Source organism: Oncorhynchus tshawytscha, linkage group LG16 (assembly GCF_018296145.1).
Source record: "Oncorhynchus tshawytscha isolate Ot180627B linkage group LG16, Otsh_v2.0, whole genome shotgun sequence".
NCBI classification, from domain to species: Eukaryota; Metazoa; Chordata; class Actinopteri; order Salmoniformes; family Salmonidae; genus Oncorhynchus; species Oncorhynchus tshawytscha.
The window spans coordinates 76,218,687-76,246,149 of NC_056444.1; the positions used below are offsets into that span (position 1 = coordinate 76,218,687).

Genomic DNA, 27,463 nt, shown 5'->3' on the forward strand with positions numbered 1-27,463 from the left:
CTCGCTCCATCCACCAACGCCACGTTGCACCACAGACTGTCCAGGAGTTGGCGGATGCTTTAGTCCAGGTCTGGGAGGAGATCCCTCAGGAGACCATCCACCACCTCATCAGGAGCATGCCCAGGCGTTGTAGGGAGGTCATACAGGCACGTGGAGGCCACACACACTACTGAGCCTCATTTTGACTTGTTTTAAGGACATTACATCAAAGTTGGATCAGCCTGTAGTGTGGTTTTCCACTTTAATTTGAGTGTGACTCCAAATCCAGACCTCCATGGGTTGATACATTTGATTTCCATTGATAATTTTTGTGTGATTTTGTTGTCAGCACATTCAACTATGTCAAGAAAAACGTATTTAATAAGAATATTTCATTCATTCAGATCTAGGATGTGTTATTTTAGTGTTCCCTTTATTTTTTTTCACAGTGTATGAAGAGATACTGTACATGGTGAAACAATTGAAAGTCCCAGTTCACATAAAAAGAGGGACTGTTTTATTGTAAAAACAGTCTGTGACGGTGTATTTCTTTCCATCTTGTCTCCACCAGTCACTGGTACCTGGCCAAGCAGCTGTACACCAGCCGACCCACAGCCCAGAACCACCCGGTTCAGCAGCAGCTCACGCTGGGGGATCACCAGCACAGACTCATCGCACAATACGGGATCTCAGATTCAGATGATAGGCACAACACAACAATAAAATCAAGTTTATGGTATAGGCACACGTTACATGTTTTCATGTCTTTTATCCCTAAGATTTAGTCACTAGGTCAAATGTTGAAGTGTTCTGCAACTTATTCTCTCAGGAGCTGTATTTGATGTATAAAATGACTATCTAGCTGTTCTTTTATGTTTCATGTGTCGTGGTCAGTATCTAATTTGGCTTATCTTTTGAAGATAAACATGCATGTTACCATCTTTAGACATGAATGCTAAGAGTAATTGAAATGATGACAACCCGATGATGCCTCTTTTGGTTCAGATTGTTCCAAGTTCTTTTTATTTAATCAATCACATATTTAGTTACAAGTAGCTGATTCATAATGCAGATAGTTACATTGTCATTGGGCCCATAACATACAGTACAAGACCCCCTCCATACAGTGATCCCAACCCACTTCACTTCAGTCTCAACCAATGGCACGAGCACACTAGCCCAGTCCCAGATCGGTTTGTACTGTCTTGCCAACTCCTACGACTTTAGCATGATAACAACCATAGGAGTTTGCTATACAACCCAAACAGATCTGGGACCAGGGTGTGAATTCACTACTGTACCTTCCAGTCCCCCAAAACCATTTTACTAGTGTTGCACCCCAAACAAAGCACACAGAGGCACTCTGTCTCCCCTCAGGCAGTGAAATACATAGTGTACATAGTGTCCCTCCCCTCCCTCCATCACGAATATAAATCCATGAATGTCATGTCCTAAAATAAGCTGTTGCTGTCATTCTCCTCTATATGCAATTCTTATTCACTTTTTTTTATTTGCTTTTATGTTGTAAGTATAAAAAACAGGTAAGGAAAGTAACAGAGGGGAAAAAAACAAACGCTAGCGCTAAGTCTGGCTTACACGATCTCCTCACTGACCACGTAAGAAGCAAAGCAGAGCTAGATAGATATATAGGCAGGCTGGCTGGCAGGCAGTAGAGTGAGTATCTGTGTGTTCAGTAGTTCACTCATTCAAAGCAAACATTTGTCCTGAAATCACACCATGATAAACACAGATGGTTAGCAGCTCTATTGGCACCCTCCCCATATAGTGCACTTTTGACCAGGGCATATGGTTATTTATCTGAACACAAAGGGCTCTGGTCATAAGTAGTGCACTATATAGGGAGCCATTTGTGACGCAATCCATAGTCGTGATAGAATAACTGGCATATTACTTCATTTTCTCATTCCCATATGAAAATAGATTTCTGAAAAGAAATGTTTTTGTCCTGAGTGTGTCTGTAACAGCAAACTACAGGGAGCTGGGCTCACTCAAACCTCTTGTTCAGACCCACTGTCTTTCTGCCAAGCCAGAGACAATCCCACTTTCTCTATCCCATCTCCCTGGGGATGCACTGAACAGTAACGTTTTGGCTTGCAGTCAGACCTGGGTTCAAATAGTATTCACCCTTTCTCAAATACTTCAATCTGTGCTTGATTGAGACTGCCTGGCACAATGGAACAAATAGAGGAGTCCCAAAAGTGCAAACCTTGGTCTCCGGCGATCCAGGCAGGCCCAAACAAACTCTTCTTTGAAATAAAAATAATCTTATTTGAACCTGGGTCTGTCTCAGAATAGACTGTAGGCTAGATTGACTGGGTGAGCAGTGAGAGCAGAGCCATCACATTGCATATGCTCCCTGTGGTGCTTCATCACAAGCTAGCTCACTGCATCCCTCCTTGCCTCATCATCACACTGCCTCAGCACAAAAAGTGTATGAAATGGCAACCTAGTCCCATAATTAGTGCACTACATAGTGAATAAATTGCATTTTCAAAGACAGTACATAGACTCTCAACAGATACTCACTGGACTGCAAAGGGACACTTTAAAGTCAGGAAACAAAACATTGATGTACATGAACATTAGCCTACTTTTTAACCTCTGCTTTCAATAGGTGGGTTTTGATTCTACTGTATATTTTAAAATGACATTAGCTGCTGATTAATCTTGACACCCAGAACCAAATCTCACATGCGCACTTCTACTAGTAGTGATGTAAAATGTATATTTTTTGTTTTCTTTTAGAGCGTTTCTAACATGAAATGGTGTGAAGATACATTTTTTGCCTTTTAGTTTTTTTCTGTACTATTGACTATTTGTTTTAACAGCCAAATCACTGTCATCACCTTCAAAACAAGTATTCATTCATAGGTTTGTTGTTACAAAACACAAATGAAATGTATTTTTAAGTCAACTTTAAAGTAAACTTAAAACACACATTTTTATCCAACAAACTCATCGATAAATAACAATATTTTGGGTTGTATTTACATTCAGAGCGACATAAAAAAAAAAGTGATCTTTCTAGGTCTCGTTCCTCTCTAGAGGAGATACCTCTGTTCTCCTCTCTAAATGCTTGTTTCTGTCTGCTTCTTGTCCTCATTCTTACCATTGTCTAATTCAAAACAAAGAGTTTTTGGCATGTAAATATTATTTCTACTCAGCCCTACAAAGAACACATTCTACACATTAGATGCATAAAGCAACCAATCTACGCATATGCCTTTCCGCCCAATCGGCTGATCAGGTAAGCCTGTTTTGGATTGCCAGCGTGCATTGTTCATGGCTTGAATGAAAGAAAGATAGAGAGAATCTGTGTATTTTACTACAAGCTAACTGTAAATATACAGAACTACTGCTCCCTACCACACATTATAGCGTGTAATAGTGTTATGTTATGCTATACTATGACATGAAGAGGTATGGGAAAGATGACATTTATCAGCTGACAGTTTAATACACTGTAGAAAGAGACAGACAGAATAGATACAGAAAGCTAGAGGTCTACATATAAATTACAATATCATACCAATAATGAAGTCACTCTTGTGGTGAAAAGGCGAGAGTAGAGTACAGTAGAGTAGAGAGGATTAGAGTACAGTAGAGTAGAGAGGAGTAGTGAAGAGAGGAGTAGAGTAGAGTAGAGTAGAGAGGAGTAGATTAGAAAAGAGAGGAGTAGATTAGAGAAGAGAGGAGTAGATTAGAATAGAGTAGAGTAGAGAGGAGTAGAATAGAGAAGAGTAGAGAGGAGTAGATTAGAAGAGAGGAGTAGAGTAGAGTAGAAAAGAGGAGTAGAGTAGAGAGGAGTAGATTAGAGTAGAGAAGAGTAGAGTAGAGAGGAGTAGATTAGAAAAGAGAGGAGTAGATTAGAGAAGAGAGGAGTAGATTAGAATAGAGTAGAGTAGAGAGGAGTAGAATAGAGAAGAGTAGAGAGGAGTAGATTAGAAGAGAGGAGTAGAGTAGAGTAGAAAAGAGGAGTAGAGTAGAGAGGAGTAGATTAGAGTAGAGAAGAGAGGAGTAGATTAGAATAGAGAAGAGTAGAGTAGAGAGGAGTAGATTAGAATAGAGAAGAGTAGAGAGGAGTAGATTAGAATAGAGAGGAGTACATTAGAAGAGAGGAGTAGAGTAGAATAGAGTAGAGTAGAGAGGAGTAGATTAGAATAGAGTAGAGAAGAGAGGAGTAGATTAGAATAGAGAAGAGTAGAGTAGAGAGGAGTAGATTAGAGTAGAGTAGAGAGGAGTAGATTAGAATAGAGAAGAGTAGAGTAGAGAGGAGTAGATTAGAATAGAGAAGAGAGAGTAGAGAGGAGTAGATTAGAATAGAGTAGAGTAGAGAGGAGTAGATTAGAATAGAGTAGAGTAGAGAGGAGTAGATTAGAATAGAGTAGAGTAGAGAGGAGTAGATTAGAATAGAGAAGAGTAGAGAGGAGTAGATTAGAAGAGAGGAGTAGAGTAGAATAGAGTAGAGAGGAGTAGATTAGAATAGAGTAGAGAAGAGAGGAGTAGATTAGAATAGAGAAGAGTAGAGTAGAGAGGAGTAGATTAGAATAGAGTAGAGTAGAGAGGAGTAGATTAGAATAGAGAAGAGTAGAGGAGTAGATTAGAATAGAGTAGAGTAGAGAGGAGTAGAGAGGAGTAGATTAGAATAGAGTAGAGTAGAGAGGAGTAGATTAGAATAGAGTAGAGAAGAGAGGAGTAGATTAGAATAGAGAGGAGTAGATTAGAATAGAGAAGAGTAGAGAGGAGTAGATTAGAATAGAGAAGAGTAGAGAGGAGTAGAATAGAGTAGAGTAGAGAGTAGATTAGAATAGAGAAGAGTAGAGAGGAGTAGATTAGAAGAGAGGAGTAGAGTAGAGTAGAAAAGAGGAGTAGAGTAGAGAGGAGTAGATTAGAGTAGAGAAGAGGATTAGAGTAGAGAGGAGTAGAGTAGATTAGAGTAGATAAGAGGAGAGGAGTAGATTAGAGTAGAGTAGAAAGGAGAAGATGAGTAAAGTAGAGTAGATAAGTTAGAAGTAGAGAGGAGTAGATGAGAGGAGATAAGAGTGGAGTAGAGTAGATGAGTGGAGTAGAGTAGATAAGAGAGGAATAGAGTAGATAGGAGTAGAGTAGATAAGTGGAGTAGAGTAGATAAGAGTGGAGTAGAGTATATAAGAGAGGAGTAGAGTAGATAGGAGTAGAGTAGATTAGAGAGGAGTAGAGTAGATAAGAGAGGAATAGAGTTGATACGAGAGGACTAGATAAGAGAGGAGCAGAGTGGATAAAAGACGAGTAGAGTAGATAAGAGAGTAGAGTAGATAAGAGTGGAGTAGAGTAGAGGAGGAGAGAGTAAGGATGTAATCTGGTGCTCTGTGTTGAGGGCCAGTAGGCACTGGAACTCATAATGAACATGTTGTACATATCTATAATACTGTATATGGCTAGATAGATAACATTGTAGAATAACAGATGCTTCTGAATGGTCAGTAGTATATTGATCATGTAGTCAGTGATCTTATCAATGGAAAAGTCAGTCAAGTAGATAGCTAGATAGATGTGTTAGAGATAGCTAGGAGTGTGTGGGCAGTGGGCATGTTTATATTGTTGACATGTTGTACTGTAGTTGACAGAGATATTTTGGTCTAACAGATAAACAGTTACTAAGGCAACGGGATTATCTAAAACGGCCACCTCTAACTAACTAGCCTAATCTAAAATGGCGGCCGAGTTGGGCAGGCCATTGGTGGTGGTGTTGGGATTGAGGGGGGAGCTGTCCTGCAGTGTGCCCGGGTCCGGGGTGGCTTCACTGGGTCGGCTGTACTGGCTGACCAGGGATTCTTCCATGGTCACCTCGGTGACAGCAATGCTACCGTTGTTATAGCCATCCAGGTTGTCGTCACTGATACACAGTTTGCTCTCATCACACAGAGACGGCTGGCTGGCTGTCCGCTTCTCCTCGTTGTCACTACAGGATGGAGGGAGAAATTGTGGGGAGAGAGGGAGGGGGGGTAGAGAAAGAAAGAGGGAGATGAAAGGAGGTTGGTAGGTGGGAGAGTGTTACTATGTGTGGGTGGTTCACCAGTGGAGGCTGCTGAGGGGATGACGGCTCATAATAATGGAGCGAATGGAATGACATCAAACCATGTGTTTGATGTATTTGATACCATTCTACTGATTCCGCTCCAGCCATTACCACGAGCCCGTCCTCCCCAATTAAGGTGCCACCAACCTCCTGTGCGGTTCACATACCAATGCCAGTCATTGTATTGTATTACATAGCCATAGGAAGGGTATTGGCTAGGTATACTGGGAAAAGAAGAGGATAAATGGGAGAGCCTCTAGAAAAAACATAGACTATTTGGAGTCAGTTGCAGGAAAGGCATGCAGAGTAGAGCACCTTACAGCATACCTCTCAAGAGATCTGGCAAAGCAGGGGAAAGCATTATGGGAGAGAGGAACAGTAATGAACACAGGACACTGGGATAAAAACACACATATCTTTTCAAACAGGGGATCAAAGCGATCATGTTGACATTTAAAACATGCTAATTTGCGGGGTATTGACTTGCATTGTTTGTTTTTATTATTATTTTTTTTTTTTTTGCATTTTCATGACAGCAGCCAGGTAAACAAAGCCAAACCATGGATCGCTGTCTTACCTTGTCCAAAGACTGCTTACAAGGTAAGGAAACCAATATGTCATTTTGTAACTTGGGTAAACTATCTTTTTAACTAATATTCAACAATTATATAATCTACAGGTTTGAAGGAATATTAATACATGATCAATGCCTAATAATCAGTATATCGTCTGATTAGACAGGCCAACCTGTACTCTCCGAATGTTTCATCCTTCATAGGGCGCGCCTCAGAGTCTACCTGACCCTCCTCCTTATCTTTGACTGAGAGAGAGACAGAGACAGAGACAGAGAGAGACAGAGAGAGAGAGAGAGAGAGAAAGAGAGAGAGAGAGAAAGAGAGAGAGACAGACAGAAAGAGAGAGAGACAGAAAGAGAGAGAGTGCGACACAGAGGGAGAGGGAAAGAGAGAGAGACAGAAAGAGAGAGACAGAAAGAGAGAGAAAGAGACAAAGAGAGAGAAAGAGACAGAGAGAGACAGAAAGAGAGAGAGACAGAAAGAGAGAGCGCGACAGGGAGGGAGAGAGACAGAGAGAGACAGAGACAGAGAGAGAGCGTGACAGGGAGAGAGAAAGAGAGATAATTTAATTTCGGTATCTGTTCATTAATCAGTAGAATGTCCTTTCTAAGCTAGTGGCTGGCTGAGGTTTTGGTAATGCCATAGACGCTGGCCAGTTAGTGAACTAGCAGCACAACAATATAGAGAATGTGTTGTGCTTTTTTAGAGCTACCTGGTCTGCTACATATCATGTGATTTGTCAGAAACTCCCTGACATATAGGGTTTCTCAGAAACAATCTGGTATGGCCCAACTCGGTGGACTTGTGGTTGGAGTGTCTGCCCTGATATTGGAAGTTTTATTCCTGGCCGAGTCATAACAAAGACTGTAAAAATGGGACCTGATGCATCTTTGCTTGGCACTCAGCATTAAGGAGATAGATTGGGGCTAAGGCCCTGTGATTGACTAGCATCCTGTCCAGGAGGTGTACTTATACATCAAGCTGCCTCAAACTATAGAAACAGCCAAGGCTCCTGCAAGGCTATTTACTTACCATATTTTATAAGTGGTTTGTTAGAAACTACATTCTACAGTATATGTGGTTTGTTAGAAACTACATTCTACAGTATATGTGGTGTGTTCGAAACTACATTCTACAGTATATGTGGTTTGTTAGAAACTACATTCTACAGTATATGTGGTTCTGTTATGAAACTACATTCTACAGTTATGTGGTTTGTTAGAAACTACATTCTACAGTATATGTGGTTTGTTAGAAACTACATTCTACAGTATATGTGGTGTGTTCGAAACTACATTCTACAGTATATGTGGTTTGTTAGAAACTACATTCTACAGTATATGTGGTGTGTTCGAAACTACATTCTACAGTATATGTGGTTTGTTAGAAACTACATTCTACAGTATATGTGGTGTGTTAGAAACTACATTCTACAGTATATGTGGTTTGTTAGAAACTACATTCTACAGTATATGTGGTGTGTTCGAAACCACATTCTACAGTATATGTGGTGTGTTAGAAACTACAGTCTACAGTATATGTGGTGTGTTAGAAACTACATTCTACAGTATATGTGGTGTGTTCGAAACTACATTCTACAGTATATGTGGTGTGTTAGACCTGACGTGGTTTGTCTGGTATCTGGTGGTGTTATATTTACACCTACCTGAATACTTTCCCCCTTTGCCCCTCTTGATAAAGCAGAGGATGAGCAGCACCAGCAGCAACAGCACGATGGCGCTCACGAGCCCAATAAACCAGCCCTGAGTAGCAAAGCCTGTCTGCATATCCATCACCCCTACATAGGGAGGGAGGGAGGGAGGGAGGGAGGGAGGGAGGGAGGGAGGGAGGGGGGGGGAGGGAGGGAGGGAGGGAGGGAGGGAGGGAGGGAGGGAGGGAGGGAGGGAGGGAGGGAGGGAGATGGGAATGGACAGAGGTCGAGTGAAAGGGAGAGAGGGTCGTAGCAAGGGATCGTAGAGAGACGTAGGGGGATGAAAGGAAGGATGAAAGGAAGAGAAGAGATTAAGAAGAGAGGGTGGGTATGGAGCGCACACGCACTGTGGCTCAGTCGATACACACACTCACACAGACATAACCTAACATACATTACACTAGGGATGTAGGAAATACAGTCCAATTCTCCAAACAAATACTACTAATAGAGCACTTCATTTGGCCTCTGAACGTCTTGCTATCTAGTCTCTTTCATGTAGGACATTTCAAAGCAAAGCACTTCCAACAATAGCAGAGTGCTGCTGTACACTGTCAGATGTAGACAGGAGAGGCCCAAAGGAGAAGCTGTTTTGCTGTGCGTGTCTGTGTGTGTGTGTCTGTGTGTGTGTGTGTGTGTGTGTGTGTGTGTGTGTGTATTCTTGCGTTCACATGTGTGTCTGCCTGCCTGTCTGCTGTGTGTGTGTGTACAGGCTATGCTCCAGTACCTGCTCCCTCTATACTTGTGGGGACCAGAAGGGTTAGTTTTAGGGTTAAGGTAAGTTTTTTAGGTTAGGGAAAATAGGATTTTGAATGGGACTGAATTGTGTGTCCCCACAAGGTTACACAAGTATACTTGTGTGTCCCCACAAGTAACTGTATGTGTGTGTGTGTGTGTGTGTGTGTGTGTGTGTGTGTGTGTGTGTGTGTGTGTGTGTGTGTGTGTGTGTGTGTGTGTGTGTGTGTGTGTGTGTGTGTGTGTGTGTGTGTGTGTGTGTGTGTGTGTGTCTAGGTGTGTGTGTACAGCCTGGGATTCCTACCAATCCCTCGGTTTCAGTCTCCCAGAATATATATATATATATATATATATATATATTACTGCCTCCGGTGCTCCCTTTGTGTGATCTCAGTCTCCCAGAATATATATATTACTGCCTCCGGTACCTGCCCCCTTTGTGGTGATTTCAGTCTCCCAGAATACTGCCTCCGGTACCTGCCCCTGGGATTCAGTCTCCCAGAATATATATATTACCCTCCGGTACCTGCTGCCGGTTTCAGTCTCCCAGAATATATATATTACTGCCTCCGGTACCTGCTCCCTTTGTGGTGATCTCAGTCTCCCAGAATATATATATTACTGCCTCCCCTTTGTGGTGATCCAGTCTCCCAGCTGCCCTTTGTGGTGATCTCAGTCTCCCAGAATATATATACTTACTGCCTCTCAGTCTCCCAGTACCTGCCCCCTTTGTGGTGATCTCAGTCTCCCAGAATATATATATTACTGCCTCCAGGTACCTGCTCCCTTTGTGGTGATCTCAGTCTCCCAGAATATATATATTACTGCCTCCGGTACCTGCTCCCTTTGTGGTGATCTCAGTCTCCCAGAATATATATATTACTGCCTCCGGTACCTGCTCCCTTTGTGGTGATCTCAGTCTCCCAGAATATATATATTACTGCCTCCGGTACCTGCTCCCTTTGTGGTGATCTCAGTCTCCCAGAATATATATATTACTGCCTCCAGTCTCCCAGAATACCTGCTCCCTTTGTGGTGATCTCAGTCTCCCAGAATATATATATATACTGCCTCCGGTAGAATATATATATTACTGCCTCCGGTACCTGCCCCCTTTGTGGTGATCTCAGTCTCCCAGAATATATATATTACTGCCTCCGGTACCTGCTCCCTTTGTGGTGATCTCAGTCTCCCAGAATATATATATATTACCTGCCCCTTTGTGGTGATCTCAGTCTCCCAGAATACCTGCCTCCCTTTGTGGTGATCTCAGTCTCCCAGAATATATATATTACTGCCTCCGGTACCTGCTCCCTTTGTGGTGATCTCAGTCTCCCAGAATATATATATATATATTACTGCCTCCGGTACCTGCTCCCTTTGTGGTGATCTCAGTCCTATATATTATTACCGGTACCTGCCCCTCCGGTACCTGTGGTGATCTCAGTCTCCCAGAATATATATATTACTGCCTCCGGTACCTGCTCCCTTTGTGGTGATCTCAGTCTCCCAGAATATATATATATTACTGCCTCCGGTACCTGCTCCCTTTGTGGTGATCTCAGTCTCCCAGAATATATATATATATTACTGCCTCCGGTACCTGCTCCCTTTGTGGTGATCTCAGTCTCCCAGAAGGTGTTGTTGCTGAAGGTGAATCTGAGGCGGTACTGTGACCCCGGGGTCAGACCTTTCAGCTGGTAGAATGATGCAGACGAGTTCAGCTTCTCAGACTGCTTCCACTTCCCACCATCTGAAGACAAAATAACCACTTTATTTGTTTAGACATAGAAATAGACAACATATATATTTTTCCTTCTTGTTCTTACAGGCAGGGGAGTGAAGTTATATTTACAGATTTATTTTAAAAACATGTCAGTCTCCTCAAGAGAGACTATGTTTAAATTTCACGTTTCCATTCAGTTCCAAGTGTGTTTGGTGTTTCCACAGGTATACTGTTGGTCAGCTGGTAGTGTATGTTCTTGTTGAGGTACTGTACCTGCACGGCCACATGCACACACAAAGCTCATACGTACCTTGCTTGTTGAGGTACTGGACCTGGAAGCTCACACTCCTCTGTCTCTGGCCTGGCACCCAGCTCAGGTTAACAGACTTCTCTCCTACATACAAGCTGATGTTGGACGGAGGAGCTGGAATGGGTTGAGAAGGGGTTCGGGTGATTCTCATGGAACCAGTTGTAACCATGGCAGTAGCAAATTGAGTTAGAAACCATGATGCATCTGCAACAATCAGTTATTATTCTAAAGACTAAGATGCCTAGTTTATGGTGCAGTATTTTATTTGAAATACCTTTGAGATTTTTACAATAATTTTGTACAGATTTCACCCCAAATTTTCATTACCAAAATGCATCCAGATTAAATTATCTGATCATTTTATACAATTTTACCTTCGAAAAACCTAACTTAACTGAATAAAACAAAAAATATGTTGCTGTTGTTTGTCCCTAAATCATACAAATGGTATACTAGTTGAAGTTTACATTAAACTATAATATTTCTTACATAAAAACACAGTGTGTTTGTTTCTCAATACATAACACTTTTTCAAATTGCTGTAAAAATTCCAATCAAAGTTTTATTCACCCATGATACATCATCTAGAGGAGTAGTCCTTAGATGAGCACAAGTTCATTTCATTTATTCACCCATGATACATCATCTAGAGGCGTAGTCCTTAGATGAGCACAAGTTCATTTCATTTATTCACCCATGATACATCATCTAGAGGAGTAGTCCTTAGATGAGCAAAAGTTCATTTCATTTATTCACCCATGATACATCATCTAGAGGAGTAGTCCTTAGATGAGCAAAAGTTCATTTCATTTATTCACCTATATGCCTTCAGAATGAGGATCTTATTCTCAAAACAACCCCTTTACGACACTTGACCTTCTCATTGCCGAAATTACTAAAAAGCTCAAATTGAGAAAAACGTAGATAATTATTACCTTACCAGCGTGGAGGTATGAATGGGCTTTAGTGATGTGGTCAATTGTTTGCTGACTCATAATGGCTGTCTCCTATTACCTGAAGATTGAGTGAAGGGCCTTTCATTACCAAAACACACATTTCTAATTTCCGCATCATTTTTCAGTCTGTTTCAGTCATGAGAACCTCAATTTATGTAATGATAATAAGCTCATTATAATGTAAAGTCAGGGGATGTGCTGGTAACTTTAATTATTCACAAGGCCCACTGCTTACACCTATTGTATAGCTTTTTCTTGTGAAACATCAGTTATTTGATTAAGTAGGGGTTGTCAAGAAATACACATTTAATTTACTTGAAGCCACAATATGGAGTTTGTGTTTCAACAAAGAGCAACCCTGCCACTTAAAGGAGGAGATTTTGACAGGTGCACCTGTTTTAGCTCTTACCTATACTGTCGTCTGATATCCCAAGACAGTTTTGGTCCATATCCCACATATTTAAATACTTTATAGGCATATCATGTTATGTAATTTATCCTTAGGATCCCATTCAATTTTGAAATGCATATAAAATACATTGGAACCACACATATCCATGTCATTATTACACCAACATTGCCTGTAAAGGCCTTGGAGAAATTCGTTTTTTTATAGTGACTTATTTATACTTAAATCCACGTTTGAAAATACTTGCGCGTAATTACAGTCAGGTTAAAATAAATAGTGGGGGTACGCCATACCGGTAAAACGTGAGCCGATCACAATATATAGGCTAATACACCATTATTTCATTAACATGAACAATTTGCGATATATTTTGTGGTATACGCTTCAAATTGCGTTGTGGTTTGAGAAGAATCCTACACTTTGTCAAGGCGGGGAGTGGTGGTCGAGATTTATGGATTGAAACTCTTGGCGTTCCGTAGAGACGCTCGCGGACAAGGCGGAGATGTGTGGCGGAGACCGAGGTGCGCGTGGACAACAGTGGATCCATCAATTCAGGCTACTAGTGTAGGTCTCACAACGTTCACATCATTTCATTACGCTACTGGTAGGATAAATTATGTCTGTTTCCATTCATCAAATTGCGTGTGCACAGTGCACGTGAACGAAAGTGCGCGTGTAGCCTACAGCCTTTGTTAAGTTATTGACAATCGGATGAAACCATCATAACTGGTTGTGTTTATAGCACATTAAAAGGCACACTGTAGGCAGCGTGATGCATACTGTAGGCAGCGTGTCCATAAGGCTAGGAGAAGCTAAGCTTTCCCTGAAGTAAATTGAATTAAATAGCCAAAATTATATAGCCTAATTAGCGTATTCCTGTCTATACAAAAATCTAAAATAAAATAATTCAAAATAGGCTACTACACCAGAAAGCATGATTTGGCCACAGAGGAACATTAGCTTCTTCTTAGATTGTTTTAAATCGCATTGCCTATAGTTGGAAGGGCAGCGTGCGCAGCAAATACCGAATATACTGAACAAAAATATTAACGCAACATGCAACAATTTAAAAGATTATACTGGGTTACAGTTCATAAGGGAATCAGTCAATTTAAATAAATTAGGCCCTAATCTATGGATTTCACATGACTGGGCAGGGGTGCAGCCATGGGTGGGCTTTGGAGGGCATAGGCCCACCCACTTCGCAACCAGGCCCAGCCAATCAGAATGGGTTTTTCCCCACAAAAGGGCTTTATTACAGACATAAATACTCCTCACCCTCGCATTGTGTTGTGTGACAAAACTGCACATTTTAAAGTGGCCTTTTATTGTCCCCAGCACAAGGTGTACCTGTGTAATGATCATGCTGTTCAATCAGCTTCTTGATAAACCACACCTGTCAGGTGGATGGATTATCTTGGCCATGGAGACATTTCTCACTAACAGGGATGTAAACAAATTTGTGAACAACATTTTAGAGAAATAAACTTTTTGTAAGGATGGAACATTTTCTTGGATTTTTTTCTTTCAGCTCATTGGACCAACACACATGTTGTGTTTATATTTTTGTTAAGTGTAGATGATTGTTAAATTGCGTCTGTCAGTGAAAAGCAGAAAGACCCAGCCAGGCATATCTCAATATTTAAAAATACAATCACGGAAAAACTGTTTGGAAAGCAAATGGCTGTTGCTGTATAGAGTTGACAATGAAAAGACTCCAATCTGTCTTTTAGTTATCAACATTGTTCATTTAAAGGAGCGTACAATAGCCTATCTTACATCGGCCATATCCCAAGTAAGTGTGCATATAAACTGTCTTCAAATCAAATAAAATACTGTGAAATGCTTACTTACAAGCCCTTAACCAACAATGCAGTTTAAAGAAAATAGAGTTAAGAAAATATTTACTAAATAAAGTTATTTAAAAAAACATTTTTTTAAGTAACACAGCAAAATGACTATAACGAGGCACTATACAGGGGATACTGGTACTGAGTCAATGTGTGGGGGTACAGGTTAGTCGAGGTCATTTGTACATGTAGGTAGGGGGTAAAGTGACTATGCATAGAAATAAACAGAGAGTAGCAGCAGTGTAAAAACAAAGGGGGGCAATGCAAATAGTCTTGGTGGCCATTTGATTAATTGTTCAGCAGACTGATGGCTTGGGGGGTAGAAGCTGTTAAGAAGCCTCTTAGACCTAGACTTGGCACTCCGGTATCACTTGCCATGTGATAGCAGAGAGAACAGTCTATGACTTTGGTGACTGGAGTCTTTGACTATTTTTGGGGCCTTCCTCTGACACCGCCTGGTATATGCCACTTTTGTTTGTTTTTGGACAATAATTTCCTTCTACAGGTTAGATGGACGTCATATTCTATGTGTCGCCCCTTTTCGTAGGACGATTACATGGATCAGACAACATCTGTTTGTCAGTGTCAGCAGAGTAGGCTACCCTGTCATTTTTGTAGTATAAAAAAATGTGCAAAGAAATTAATTCCACTTTCACCCCTGATTACAGTACTTATAATTAAGATGAGGGTTATTTTAGTCAATTTTATTAAGATCAGTGATTTCAGTATTATGCAAGTCAAATTTTGCGATTAACAGATGACAGTTTGATGATGTATTGGGTTAATGAATCTCTAGTAGAGCTCAGTACAGTTCTTCAATGGCAAACTTTGCAACACTCATTACCAAAACATACATTCTCATCTCCAAAACCTGTTTATTATTGTCATAAGCACCAATATTTAGAAAATATTAGGAGAAATAAATGTCTACTTTAGTCATTTTGGCCGAATCAGATGGTGTGTTTGTTCTTTATCCAAATATGTGTAGATAAAAATAACAAGACATTTTGACCGAATCAGATGTTGTGTTTGTTCTTTATCCAAATATGTGTAGATAAAAATAACAAGACATTTTGACCGAATCAGATGGTGTGTTTGTTCTTTCTCCAAATATGTGTAGATAAAAATAACAAGACATTTTGACCGAATCAGATGGTGTGTTTGTTCTTTCTCCAAATGTGTACATAAAAATAACAAGACATTTTGGCCGAATCAGATGGTGTGTTTGTTCTTTATCCAAATATGTGTACATAAAAATAACAAGTCATTTTGGCCGAATCAGATGGTGTGTTTGTTCTTTATCCAAATATGTGTACATAAAAATAACAAGTCATTTTGGCCGAATCAGATGGTGTGTTTGTTCTTTATCCAAATATGTGTACATAAAAATAACAAGTCATTTTGTTTGTTCTTTATCCAAATATGTGTACATAAAAATAACAGATGGTGTGTTTGTTCTTTATCCAAATATGTGTACATAAAAATAACAAGTCATTTTGGCCGAATCAGATGGTGTGTTTGTTCTTTATCCAAATATGTGTACATAAAAATAATAAGTCATTTTGACAAAAAACAAGATTCAGAAAAGGTGGTGTGTTGCATTAATGAGATAAATGACAAAGTAAAAGTTTCTAGTTAAATAAGAAATATATTTGTTTTCATTGTATGTTTACCTCAGGCCTTTTCATTATGTAAGCAATGTTAAAAAAATATTCGATTTGTTAATAACTTTTTTGGACTTCAGAAACTGTTGCGGTAATGAGAATTTGACATTGCTAGTTGTGGAAATTGTACTAGAATGCATAATATTTCATCAATAAACATAACAATAATTATGAAATAGATCAATACAGATTCTAATCTTAGTGATCCAAGAAGAATTATGGTGGAAAATGTTTATTTAAATTGTGTGCCATTTTCGTGAGAATCACCAAGTTAGAATCTCTTTCACCCTTTTAGTGTTAAACCACTCAGTAATATTACTTATGCACTAATGTCACCACAGCATGATACATCCACCAGTAAACACTATGTTTTAATGTCGGGTTTTATATGTATGAAACCGGGAGACACATTTCCACATTGTGTAGACAAAACCGTTGTTCTACTTCTAATCGTCCTGCAGTACTGCCTCCGTCCAGTGTGGTGCCTGGTGATGGGCTCTCAATCAATCAACCTGTTAGTGTTAACCCTCTCTGGTTGTTCATATAAATACTCATCCTGCATTACTGCCTCCGTCCAGTGTGGTGCCTGGTGATGGGCTCTCAATCAATCAACCTGTTAGTGTTAACCCTCTCGGTGTGTTCATATAAATACTCATCCTGCATTACTGCCTCCGTCCAGTGTGGTGCCTGGTGATGGGCTGTCAATCAATCAACCTGTTAGTGTTAACCCTCTCTGGTTGTTCATATAAATACTCATCCTGCATTACTGCCTCCGTCCAGTGTGGTGCCTGGTGATGGGCTGTCAATCAATCAACCTGTTAGTGTTAACCCTCTCTGGTTGTTCATATAAATACTCATCCTGCAGTACTACCTCCGTCCAGTGTGGTGCCTGGTGATGGGCTCTCAATCAATCAACCTGTTAGTGTTAACCCTCTCGGTGTGTTCATATAAATATTCATCCTGCAGTACTACCTCCGTCCAGTGTGGTAGCTCCCTCCCTGGTGATAGGCTCTCCGTCCCCAGCCGAGGTGCGCCCCCTCAGGTAGAAGCGGTAGCGGCTGTGAGGGTCCAACTGCTTCAGGGTCAGGTGAGTGACCTTGTGATCGTCTATCGTCTCCACCTGCATCGGGCTGTCACTCTTTATGACTACAGAGGACAGACAGGAAGGTTAGGGTGTGTGTGTGTGTGTGTGCGTGTGTTTATTTGTGTGTGTGTGTGTCTGTCTGTCTATCAGTGTTGTATGTGGTCTCCACCTGCATCGGGCTGTCGTCACTCTTCACGACTACAGAGGCATAGAGAGGAAAGGTCGACTAGAACACTCAATAACGTTTGTCTCTGACAGAATTTGAGGAATAGTCTATAACATTATGTAGGTTTGTCTCTGACATAGTTGAGGAATAGTCTATAACATTATGTAGGTTTGTCTCTGACATAGTTGAGGAAGGGTCTATAACATTATGTAGGTTTGTCTCTGACATAGTTGAGGAAGGGTCTATAACATTATGTAGGTTTGTCTCTGACATAGTTGAGGAAGGGTCTATAACATTATGTAGGTTTGTCTCTGACATAGTTGAGGAATAGTCTATAACATTATGTAGGTTTGTCTCTGACATAGTTGAGGAAGGGTCTATAACATTATGTAGGTTTGTCTCTGACATAGTTGAGGAATAGTCTATAACATTATGTAGGTTTGTCTCTGACATAGTTGAGGAAGGGTCTATAACATTATGTAGGTTTGTCTCTGACATAGTTGAGGAATGGTCTATAACGTTATGTAGGTTTGTCTCTGACAGAATTTGAGGAATAGTCTATAACGTTATGTAGGTTTGTCTTGATGGATTGATGGAATATGTTTGATATATAATTCACTAGCCATCTCTAGAAGTGACTGGTAATACATCAACAATATGTCACTGAGAAACAACAGAGATAGAGATAGATCAGTGGACCATATGATAATAAGTAGCACTGTTGTCTTTTACAAGACAGAGAAACAGACAAGACGTGTAGACTTGCTATGACAGTCAGCTGAACACACATATTTACATTTGAGTAATTTAAAGGAGTAATTAGGATTAAGTGCCTTGCTCAAGGGCACATCACTAGATTACTAGACTACCCTCGTCTAATTAAAGATAGCCAGTTAAGGGGGAGAGGTGTAGTAAGGTAACCACTCTGGTACTGCAGCAGGTATCCTTTGAGAACTCCGTTGGGTTGGGCAGGAGGTGTCCAGTGTAGGGTCATCTCTGTGCCTGTATGGCTGTCCAGGCGTAAGGACATCGGGGGGCCAGGAGCTGACAGGAACACAGGCACGCCTGATTAGAGTATCCTTCCACTGCAGTGTACACTGTCCCCCCCCCCTGCCTTTCCCTTTCTCTCACCTCCCTCATCAGTTTCAAAGGACAGGGTCTTGGAGGGGGGGCCCTCTCCCTTGCTGTTGAACACAGTGACATTGAGGGTGTAGTGAGAGTAGGGTCTGAGTCCCCCCAGGACCCTCTTCTCCTCTTTGGGCCCTGTCTCCACCTCAACACTGGTGTCTGGCTCTCTAGCCCTACGGCCTTGGTGGTGGCCCCTGGAGCCAAACCTCAGCAGGTGGATCTGGTGAGGAGAGAGGGCAGAGGAGGAAGGTTATAAGCTGTAATAATGCTCTATGTAGCTCTATGTAGCTGTGAGGTCATGTTTATGATGCAGTGTAATGTATGCAGCCCCGTTGGTGGCCCCTGGAGCCAAACCTCAGCAGGTGGATCTGGGAGGGAAGAAGTTATAAAGCTCTATGTGGCCATAATGTCATGGTTATGATGTTGATATGACACACAGAGGGGGGGAGGAGTAAAGGGGACAGGAAATTGACAGTCATTGTATCTCTCTTGTAGTAGAATCTATTTCAGTGCCAGAGCTGGAGTTGAACATGGACAAGATGCAAGTCACCTTATATCCCAGCAGGTGTCCTCTGACAGTCTTTTCGTTCACTGGTTCCCATGTCACCCTGATGGCTGAACTGTTGAGCAGCACCATAGCCACATTCTGAGGAGCCTTCAGGGGGACTGGAGGAAGGGGTGGGGGGGAAGAGAGAGAGATGCAGAGAGGGGAGAGAAAGATACAATCATTATCTTGCTCAGCATCATAATCACTTGAGTGTTTATTATTGTATTGTTTACCGGTGAACACAATAGACTAATTGGTCATCATTAGAGGGAGAATAAGAGGAGAGAATGAGAACAGCAGGAATGAGAGTGAGGGAGAGACAGAAACAGAGGGAGTGTTCAGGGGAGAGGGTTAGACACCTCTGTATATATACATAATATGACATTTGAAATGTCTTTATTCTTCATTACAGAAAGAGAGGAGAGAACGCAGTAGCCAGAGAGAGAGAGATCATTACAGAAAGAGAGGAGAGAACGCAGTAGCCAGAGAGAGAGAGATCATTACAGAAAGAGAGGAGAGAACACAGTAGCCAGAGAGAGAGAGATCATTACAGAAAGAGAGGAGAGAGACGCAGTAGCCAGAGAGAGAGAGATCATTTACAGAAAGAGAGGAGAGAACACAGTAGCCAGAGAAGAGAGAGAGATCATTACAGAAAGAGAGGAGAGAACGCAGTAGCCAGAGAGAGAGAGAGATCATTAAGAAAGAGAGGAGAGAACACAGAAAGAGAGGAGAGAACACAGTACCAGAGAGAGAGAGACATTACAGAAAGAGAGGAGAGAACGTGTAGTGAGAGGAGAGATCATTACAGAAAGAGAGGAGAGAACACTGTCCAGAGAGAGAGAGATCATTACAGAAAGAGAGGAGAGAACACAGTAGCCAGAGAGAGAGATCATTACAGAAAGAGAGGAGAGAACCCCAGAGAGAGAGAGATCATTACAGAAAGAGAGGAGAGAACACAGTAGCCAGAGAGAGAGAGAGATCATTACAGAAAGAGAGGAGAGAACACAGTAGCCAGAGAGAGAACATCATTACAGAAAGAGGGTGAGAACAGTAGCCAGAGAGGAGAGATCTTACAGAAGACCCTCTCTTCTCCTCTTTGAGAGAGAGATCATTACAGAAAGAGAGGAGAGAACACAGTAGCCAGAGAGAGAGAGGATCATTACAGAAAGAGAGGAGAGAACACAGTAGCCAGAGAGAGATCATTACAGAAAGAGAGGAGAGAACACAGTAGCCAGAGAGAGAGGATCATTACAGAAAGAGAGGAGAGAACACAGTAGCCAGAGAGAGAGAAGATCATTACAGAAAGAGAGGAGAGAACACAGTAGCCAGAGAGAGAGAGAGGTCATTACAGAAAGAGAGGAGAGAACACAGTAGCCAGAGAGGTCATTACAGAAAGAGAGGAGAGAAGCACAGTAGCCAGAGAGAGAGAGAGATCATTACAGAAAGAGAGGAGAGAACACAGTAGCCAGAGAGGCCATCATTACAGAAAGAGAGGAGATGAACACAGTAGCCAGAGAGAGAGAGATCATTACAGAAAGAGAGGAGAGAACACAGTAGCCAGAGAGAATCATTACAGAAAGAGAGGAGAGAACCAGAGCCAGAGAGAGAGAGAGATCATTACAGAAAGAGAGGAGAGAACACAGTAGCCAGAGAGAGAGATCATTACAGAAAGAGAGGAGAGAACACTGGTAGCCAGAGAGAGATGGATCATTACAGAAAGAGAGGAGAGAACCATAGCCAGATTCTGAGAGAGATCATTACAGAAAGAGAGGAGAGAACGCAGTAGCCAGTCAGAAAGAGAGGAGAGAACCAGAGAGAGAGAGATCATTACAGAAAGAGAGGAGAGAACACAGTCATTATCTTGCTCAGCAGAGAATCAGAGATCATTACAGAAAGAGAGGAGAGAACACAATAGACAGAGAGAGGTCATCATTACAGAAATAAGAGGAGAGAACACAGTAGCCAGAGAGAGAGAGATCATTACAGAAAGAGAGGAGAGAACGCAGGGAGAGAGGTTAGAGATCATTACAGAAAGAGAGGAGAGAACAGTAGCCAGAGAGAGTCTTTATCATTACAGAAAGAGAGGAGAGAACGCAGTAGCCAGAGAGAGAGAGATCATTACAGAAAGAGAGGAGAGAACGCAGTAGCCAGAGAGAGAGAGATCATTACAGAAAGAGAGGAGAGAACACAGTAGCCAGAGAGAGAGATCATTACAGAAAGAGAGGAGAGAACACAGTAGCCAGAGAGAGAGAGATCATTACAGAAAGAGAGGAGAGAACACAGTAGCCAGAGAGAGAGAGATCATTACAGAAAGAGAGGAGAGAACGCAGTAGCCAGAGAGAGAGAGATCATTACAGAAAGAGAGGAGAGAACGCAGTAGCCAGAGAGAGAGAGAGATCATTACAGAAAGAGAGGAGAGAACGCAGTAGCCAGAGAGAGAGAGATCATTACAGAAAGAGAGGAGAGAACACAGTAGCGAGAGAGAGAGAGATCATTACAGAAAGAGAGGAGAGAACGCAGTAGCCAGAGAGAGAGAGATCATTACAGAAAGAGAGGAGAGAACGCAGTAGCCAGAGAGAGAGAGATCATTACAGAAAGAGAGGAGAGAACGCAGTAGCCAGAGAGAGAGAGATCATTACAGAAAGAGAGGAGAGAACGCAGTAGCCAGAGAGAGAGAGATCATTACAGAAAGAGAGGAGAGAACACAGTAGCCAGAGAGAGAGAGAGAGATCATTACAGAAAGAGAGGAGAGAACACAGTAGCCAGAGAGAGAGAGAGATCATTACAGAAAGAGAGGAGAGAACGCAGTAGCCAGAGAGAGAGAGATCATTACAGAAAGAGAGGAGAGAACACAGTAGCCAGAGAGAGAGAGATCATTACAGAAAGAGAGGAGAGAACGCAGTAGCCAGAGAGAGAGAGATCATTACAGAAAGAGAGGAGAGAACACAGTAGCCAGAGAGAGAGAGAGATCATTACAGAAAGAGAGGAGAGAACACAGTAGCCAGAGAGAGAGAGATCATTACAGAAAGAAAGGAGAGAACGCAGTAGCCAGAGAGAGAGAGATCATTACAGAAAGAGAGGAGAGAACACAGTAGCCAGAGAGAGAGAGAGATCATTACAGAAAGAGAGGAGAGAACGCAGTAGCCAGAGAGAGAGAGAGATCATTACAGAAAGAGAGGAGAGAACACAGTAGCCAGAGAGAGAGAGAGATCATTACAGAAAGAGAGGAGAGAACACAGTAGCCAGAGAGAGAGAGATCATTACAGAAAGAGAGGAGAGAACACAGTAGCCAGAGAGAGAGAGATCATTACAGAAAGAGAGGAGAGAACACAGTAGCCAGAGAGAGAGATCATTACAGAAAGAGAGGAGAGAACACAGTAGCCAGAGAGAGAGATAATTACAGAAAGAGAGGAGAGAACACAGTAGCCAGAGAGAGAGAGATCATTACAGAAAGAGAGGAGAGAACGCAGTAGCCAGAGAGAGAGAGAGAGATAATTACAGAAAGAGAGGAGAGAACGCAGTAGCCAGAGAGAGAGAGATCATTACAGAAAGAGAGGAGAGAACGCAGTAGCGAGAGAGAGAGATAATTACAGAAAGCGGGAATTCTAAAACAAAATCTTACTGTCCTCTCCAGAGTAACCAGTCACAGGGTCTAGCTCAGGTCCCTCTCCTTTCTGATTGGCAGCCTGAACTTTGATTTGAAAGGCGGAGAAGTTGCCCACTTCAGTGACGATGTACGGTGGCTCAGTGGAGACATTAGAGTACCAGGTTGTGTCACCTACCACCCTTTTCCAGAACACCTTGTAGTGGAACTCTGGGCCGTTAAACACACGCCTGTCCATCTCCTGTGACAGTGACATACAGGGATATGAGCCAATCAGCCCTTCCTACAATAATAACAAAAACATTTTGAAAATGTTCTAGTGTGTGGTGGTAGGGGACAATAATAGTAAGGTTAATAACAATAATAATAATAAATTATATAATAATAATAATGACAATAATAATAGTAATAATGATAATAATAATAGTAATAATAATAATAAATAATGATAATACAATGATAACAAAAGTAATGATAATAGTAATAATAATAATGATAATAATATTGATATTAATAATAGTAATAATAATGATAATAATATTGATAATAATGATAACAATAATGATGAAAGTAATAGTAATGATAGTGATAGTAATAATATGAATGATAATAATAATAGTAATAAAGCTAATAATAATAATGGGTTACATATCTTTATTTGATTTAACAAGCCTCACCTCCCATGTGATGACCAGGGTGTCTGGGTCTGTAGACTCACTCCTCACATTCTCTGGGTTATTGTCTGGAGCTGTGGAGGGGTTGGAATAATTCAAGCTTGATTAAACCATTAAAGCTTGGAAGCTTTATTAAATGATTAAAGATGTGTTCCATGTATTGGATCATTTAGAACATTTAGCCTGGTTCATCTCTACTTGACATTTAACTTCGATATATTATAATATCTAACCTTGAGGTGGGGTGCTGTGAAGGTCAGAGGGCATGCTGGGGTCACTCTTCCCGATGTTGTTGATGGAGATGACCCGGAAGCGGTAGGACACGTATGGTTGCAGAGAAATGGTCACGCTCTCATGAGTTCCACTGACTCTCTTCAGCTCCTCCCAACCCCGCTCCTTAGAGTCACCATCTTCAAACTCCACCACAAACACTGGAGAGAGAGACAGAGAGAGAAAAAAGAGAGAGAGAGAGAGAAAAGAAAGGGAGAAAAAGAGAGGAGAGAGAAAAAGAGAGAGGAGAGAGGAAAGAGAGAGCGAGAGAGAAAAGAGAGAGCGAGAGAAAAGAGAGAGCGAGAGAGAAAAGAGAGAAAGAGAAAAAGAGAGAAAAGAGAGAGCGAGAGAGAAAAGAGAGAGGAGAGAGGAAAGAGAGAAAGAGAAAAGAGAGAAAAGAGAGAGCGAGAGAGAAAAGAGAGAGCGAGAGAGAAAAGAGAGAGGAGAAGAGAGAAAAAAGAAAGCGAGAGAGAAAAAAGAGAGAGCGAGAGAGAAAAGAGAGAGCGAGAGAAAAGACAAAAGAGAGAGAAAAAAGAGAGAGCGAGAGAAAAGAGAGAGAGAGAGAGAAAAGAGAGAAAAAGAGGAGAGAAGAGAGAGAAAAGAGAGAAAAGAGAGAGAGAGAGAGAGAGAAAAGAAAGAGAGAGAGAGAGAGAAAAGAAAGAGAGAGAGAAAAAGAGAGAAAAAGAGGAGAGAAGAGAGAGAAAAGAGAGAGAAGAGAGAGAGAGAGAATCAGTGACAATGCAGGGGTCCAATGGTCCAATGACTTAACCACTAAGCAGAAGAGATGAAGTAATATAATGACAATGCAGAAATCACTCAGTCCATGTGTAATGAGAAAACAGACTTCCGTGCTCTCAGGAGAGATATGATGATATAATGATTGTATGGTATGGGGTTGGTAACTCAAAGTGATGTTGTTATCAAAGTCAGGCAGCAGTGTCTATTCTGTCTCAGGCCTGGACAGCTGTGGTCATCTCCACTGAAACTAATACACTCCCAGGGGAGATACACGATAGGACAGCTATGGGTTTGTAGTTTAAAGCATCACAGGGCTGTAGTATCAATCAGACCTGGGTTCTAATAATTCTCAGCATTTGATTGAGCTTGCCTGAGGTGACAGATAGGCAGGGTTTGCAGTTAGCACTGTTGAGGCTGTTTGATTGGTTCCATTGGGCCAGATAGGCAAGCTCAATCAAAAGCATGTAGACTATTTAAAACAAAACAAATACCATTTGAAATGAGGTCAGGGATCAGTGTCTGTTGAGAGCAGGGGAGAATGACTGCCCCATCTCATTTAAGCCACGGAGGTTCAAGGCCGACCGCAGTACTGCAGGCATTGTTAGCAGCACATTATAGTGAATTGAAAAATGGCACACTTCGTGGTCAATCTTTGTGTAAATAAATATAAAATCAATTGCAATCATGGTACCAGATGTATGTCCTTGAACTAATTATTTTAAAATCGCACAGAGAAGAAGTTAGAAGGAGAATTGTGTTTCTAATGAAAGCCTGCTGTACCCCGGTTGGCCTTCAACTTGAATTACTCAATAAGAGAGTGCAGCATTGAGCTAGCCTGCAACGTCTCTTCCTGGAGTAGCTCAAACTGTGCATGGTATGTCTCCATGACTTGGTTGTGAGCCTACTGCAGGGTGGTTGTGGTCATGTTGTGGTCATTCTAGTGTCAGTGTGTTGGTTGTCAGCCTACTGCAGGGTGGTTGTGGTGATGTTGTGTTCATTCTAGTGTCAGTGTGTTGGTTGTTAGACTACCTATGACAGGGCTGTTGTGGTCATCTCCTGCGGTCCAACTCAGGGTGACATTGCGGTCCTTAGGGTCAGAGACCTGGAGCTGGGTGGGGGGGTCTGGACGGTCTGGAAGAGGGAGAAACACAGAGAGGTATATTAAAGACATCGTTAACAGAACATATTCAGGGTTTCCCAAAGTCAGTCCAGGGGCTCCCACTCGGTGCACCTTTTGGTTTCTGCCTTGCACAGCCTAATCAGCTCTGCTAGGGCGAGTAAAACGGTCAGAGTGAGGTGTTCTCTCATTTGTATCTGCAAGTAGCTAGCAAGCCAGCTAACTAACTTTAGATAGCCTGGGTGTTCGACTGCCATTGTAAGGTCAGAACGCTCGGATGAACCCTACTCGGGAACGCCTGGGGTGCACTCTGGAACTCCAGAGGGAATTTATGAACACACTTAACTGTCATCGCTGATTGGCTCAAACGCATTAAGGAAAGACAATTGACAAATTAACTTTTAACAAGGCACACCTGTTAATTGAAATGCATTCCAGGTGACTACCTCATGAAGCTGGTTGAGAGAATGCCAAGCGTGTGCAAAGCTGTCATCAAGGCAAAGGGTGGCTACTTTAAAAAAATCACAAATATATTTTGATTTGTTTAACACTTTTTTTGGTTACTACATGATTCCATATGTGTTATTTCAAAGTTCTGATGTCTTCTATTTCATTATTCACGTGGATGTTACGCTACTGGCAATGGAGTGACTGACCATTCAGAGAAGCAGCTCCAATGGAGTGACTGACCATTCAGAGAAGCAGCTCCAATGGAGTGACTGACCATTCAGAGAAGCAGCTCCAATGGAGTGACTGACCATTCAGAGAAGCAGCTCCAATGGAGTGACTGACCATTCAGAGAAGCAGCTCCAATGGAGTGACTGACCATTCAGAGAAGCAGCTCCAATGGAGTGACTGACCATTCAGAGAAGCAGCTCCAATGGAGTGACTGACCATTCAGAGAAGCAGCTCCAATGGAGTGACTGACCATTCAGAGAAGCAGCTCCAATGGAGTGACTGACCATTCAGAGAAGCAGCTCCAATGGAGTGACTGACCATTCAGAGAAGCAGCTCCAATGGAGTGACTGACCATTCAGAGATTCAGCTCCGGTGGGCTGTTGAAGAAGGCCTGTTGTTTGTTTTGGTAAAAGTATGTGGACACATACAAAAGTATGTGGACACCCTTTCAAATGACAGGTGTGTAAAGTCGAACACACAGCGATGCAATCTCCATAGAAAAATATTGGCAGTAGAAAGGCCTTACTGAAGAGATACCGTCATAGGATGCCACCTTTCCAACAAGTTCCTAAAATGTCTGCCCTGCTAGATCTGCCCCGGTCAACTGTAAGTGCTGTTATTGTGAAGTGGAAACGTCTAGGACCAACAACGACTTATCTGCGAAGTGGTAGGCCACAGAAGCTCACAGAATGGGACAGGCGAGTGCTGAAGTGCGTAGCACGTGAAAATCATCTATCCTCTGTTGCAACTGCCTCTCGAAGCAACGGGAGCTTCATGAAATGGATTTTCATGGCCAAGCAGCCGCGCATAAGCCTAAAATCACCACGTGCTATGTCAAGTGTCAGCTGGAGTGGTGTGGAAGCTCACCGCCATTGGAGTGGTGTGGAAGCTCACCGCCATTGGTGGTGTGAGTGGTGGTGGACCATTGGAGCTCACCGCCATTGGTGGTGTGGAGTGGTGTGGAAGCTCACCGCCATTGGAGTGGTTGTGGTGTGGAAGCTCACCGCCATTGGAGTGTGTGCCATTGGACCGCCATTGATCACCGCCATTGCCACCGCCATTGGAGTGATGAATCATTGCGTCACCATCTGGCAGTCCGATGGAGTGGTGTGGAAGCTCACCGCCAATCTGGGTGGTGTGGAAGCTCACCGCCATTGGAGTGGTGTGGACGCTCACCGCCATTGGCGGAAGCCAGGAGAATGCTACCTGCCCTAATGCATAGTGCCAACTGTAAAGTTTGGGGGAGGATGAATAATGGTCTGGCGCTGTTTTTCATGGTTTGGGCCCCTTAGTTCCAGTGAAGGGAAATCTTAACGCCACAGCATACAATGACATTCTAGACAGTTTTGAGCTTCCAACTTTGTGGGAACAGTTTGGGGAAGGCCCTTTCCTGTTTCAGCATGACAATGCCGCCGTGCACAAAGCGAGGTCTATACAGAAATGGTTTGTCGAGATCAGTGTGG

At 42.1% G+C, this 27,463-nt stretch overlaps 1 protein-coding gene across 4 annotated transcripts in view; it reads right to left on the minus strand.

Annotated features, from left to right (window-relative positions):
• Window positions 1-5,184: 5,184 nt before the first annotated feature.
• LOC112215235 (neural cell adhesion molecule L1-like) overlaps window positions 5,185-27,463 on the minus strand; it is a 57,234-nt gene continuing 34,955 nt past the window's right edge. For 2 of the 4 annotated variants that reach the window (XM_042299654.1, XM_042299656.1), the window contains exons 16-30: window positions 25,235-25,336; window positions 23,431-23,628; window positions 23,201-23,271; window positions 22,542-22,764; window positions 18,923-19,038; window positions 18,376-18,592; window positions 18,169-18,288; window positions 16,967-17,140; window positions 11,116-11,229; window positions 10,683-10,832; window positions 8,300-8,431; window positions 6,806-6,878; window positions 6,636-6,647; window positions 6,386-6,397; window positions 5,185-5,941 (exon numbers count right to left, since the gene is read on the minus strand). In XM_042299654.1, coding sequence (XP_042155588.1) covers window positions 5,683-5,941; window positions 6,386-6,397; window positions 6,636-6,647; window positions 6,806-6,878; window positions 8,300-8,431; window positions 10,683-10,832; window positions 11,116-11,229; window positions 16,967-17,140; window positions 18,169-18,288; window positions 18,376-18,592; window positions 18,923-19,038; window positions 22,542-22,764; window positions 23,201-23,271; window positions 23,431-23,628; window positions 25,235-25,336 — 1,973 coding nt within the window. In that variant the 3' untranslated portion in view covers window positions 5,185-5,682. The remainder of the gene's footprint in view (window positions 5,942-6,385; window positions 6,398-6,635; window positions 6,648-6,805; window positions 6,879-8,299; window positions 8,432-10,682; window positions 10,833-11,115; window positions 11,230-16,966; window positions 17,141-18,168; window positions 18,289-18,375; window positions 18,593-18,922; window positions 19,039-22,541; window positions 22,765-23,200; window positions 23,272-23,430; window positions 23,629-25,234; window positions 25,337-27,463) is intronic. The other 2 variants (XM_042299657.1, XM_042299658.1) reach the window with 2 other exon arrangements.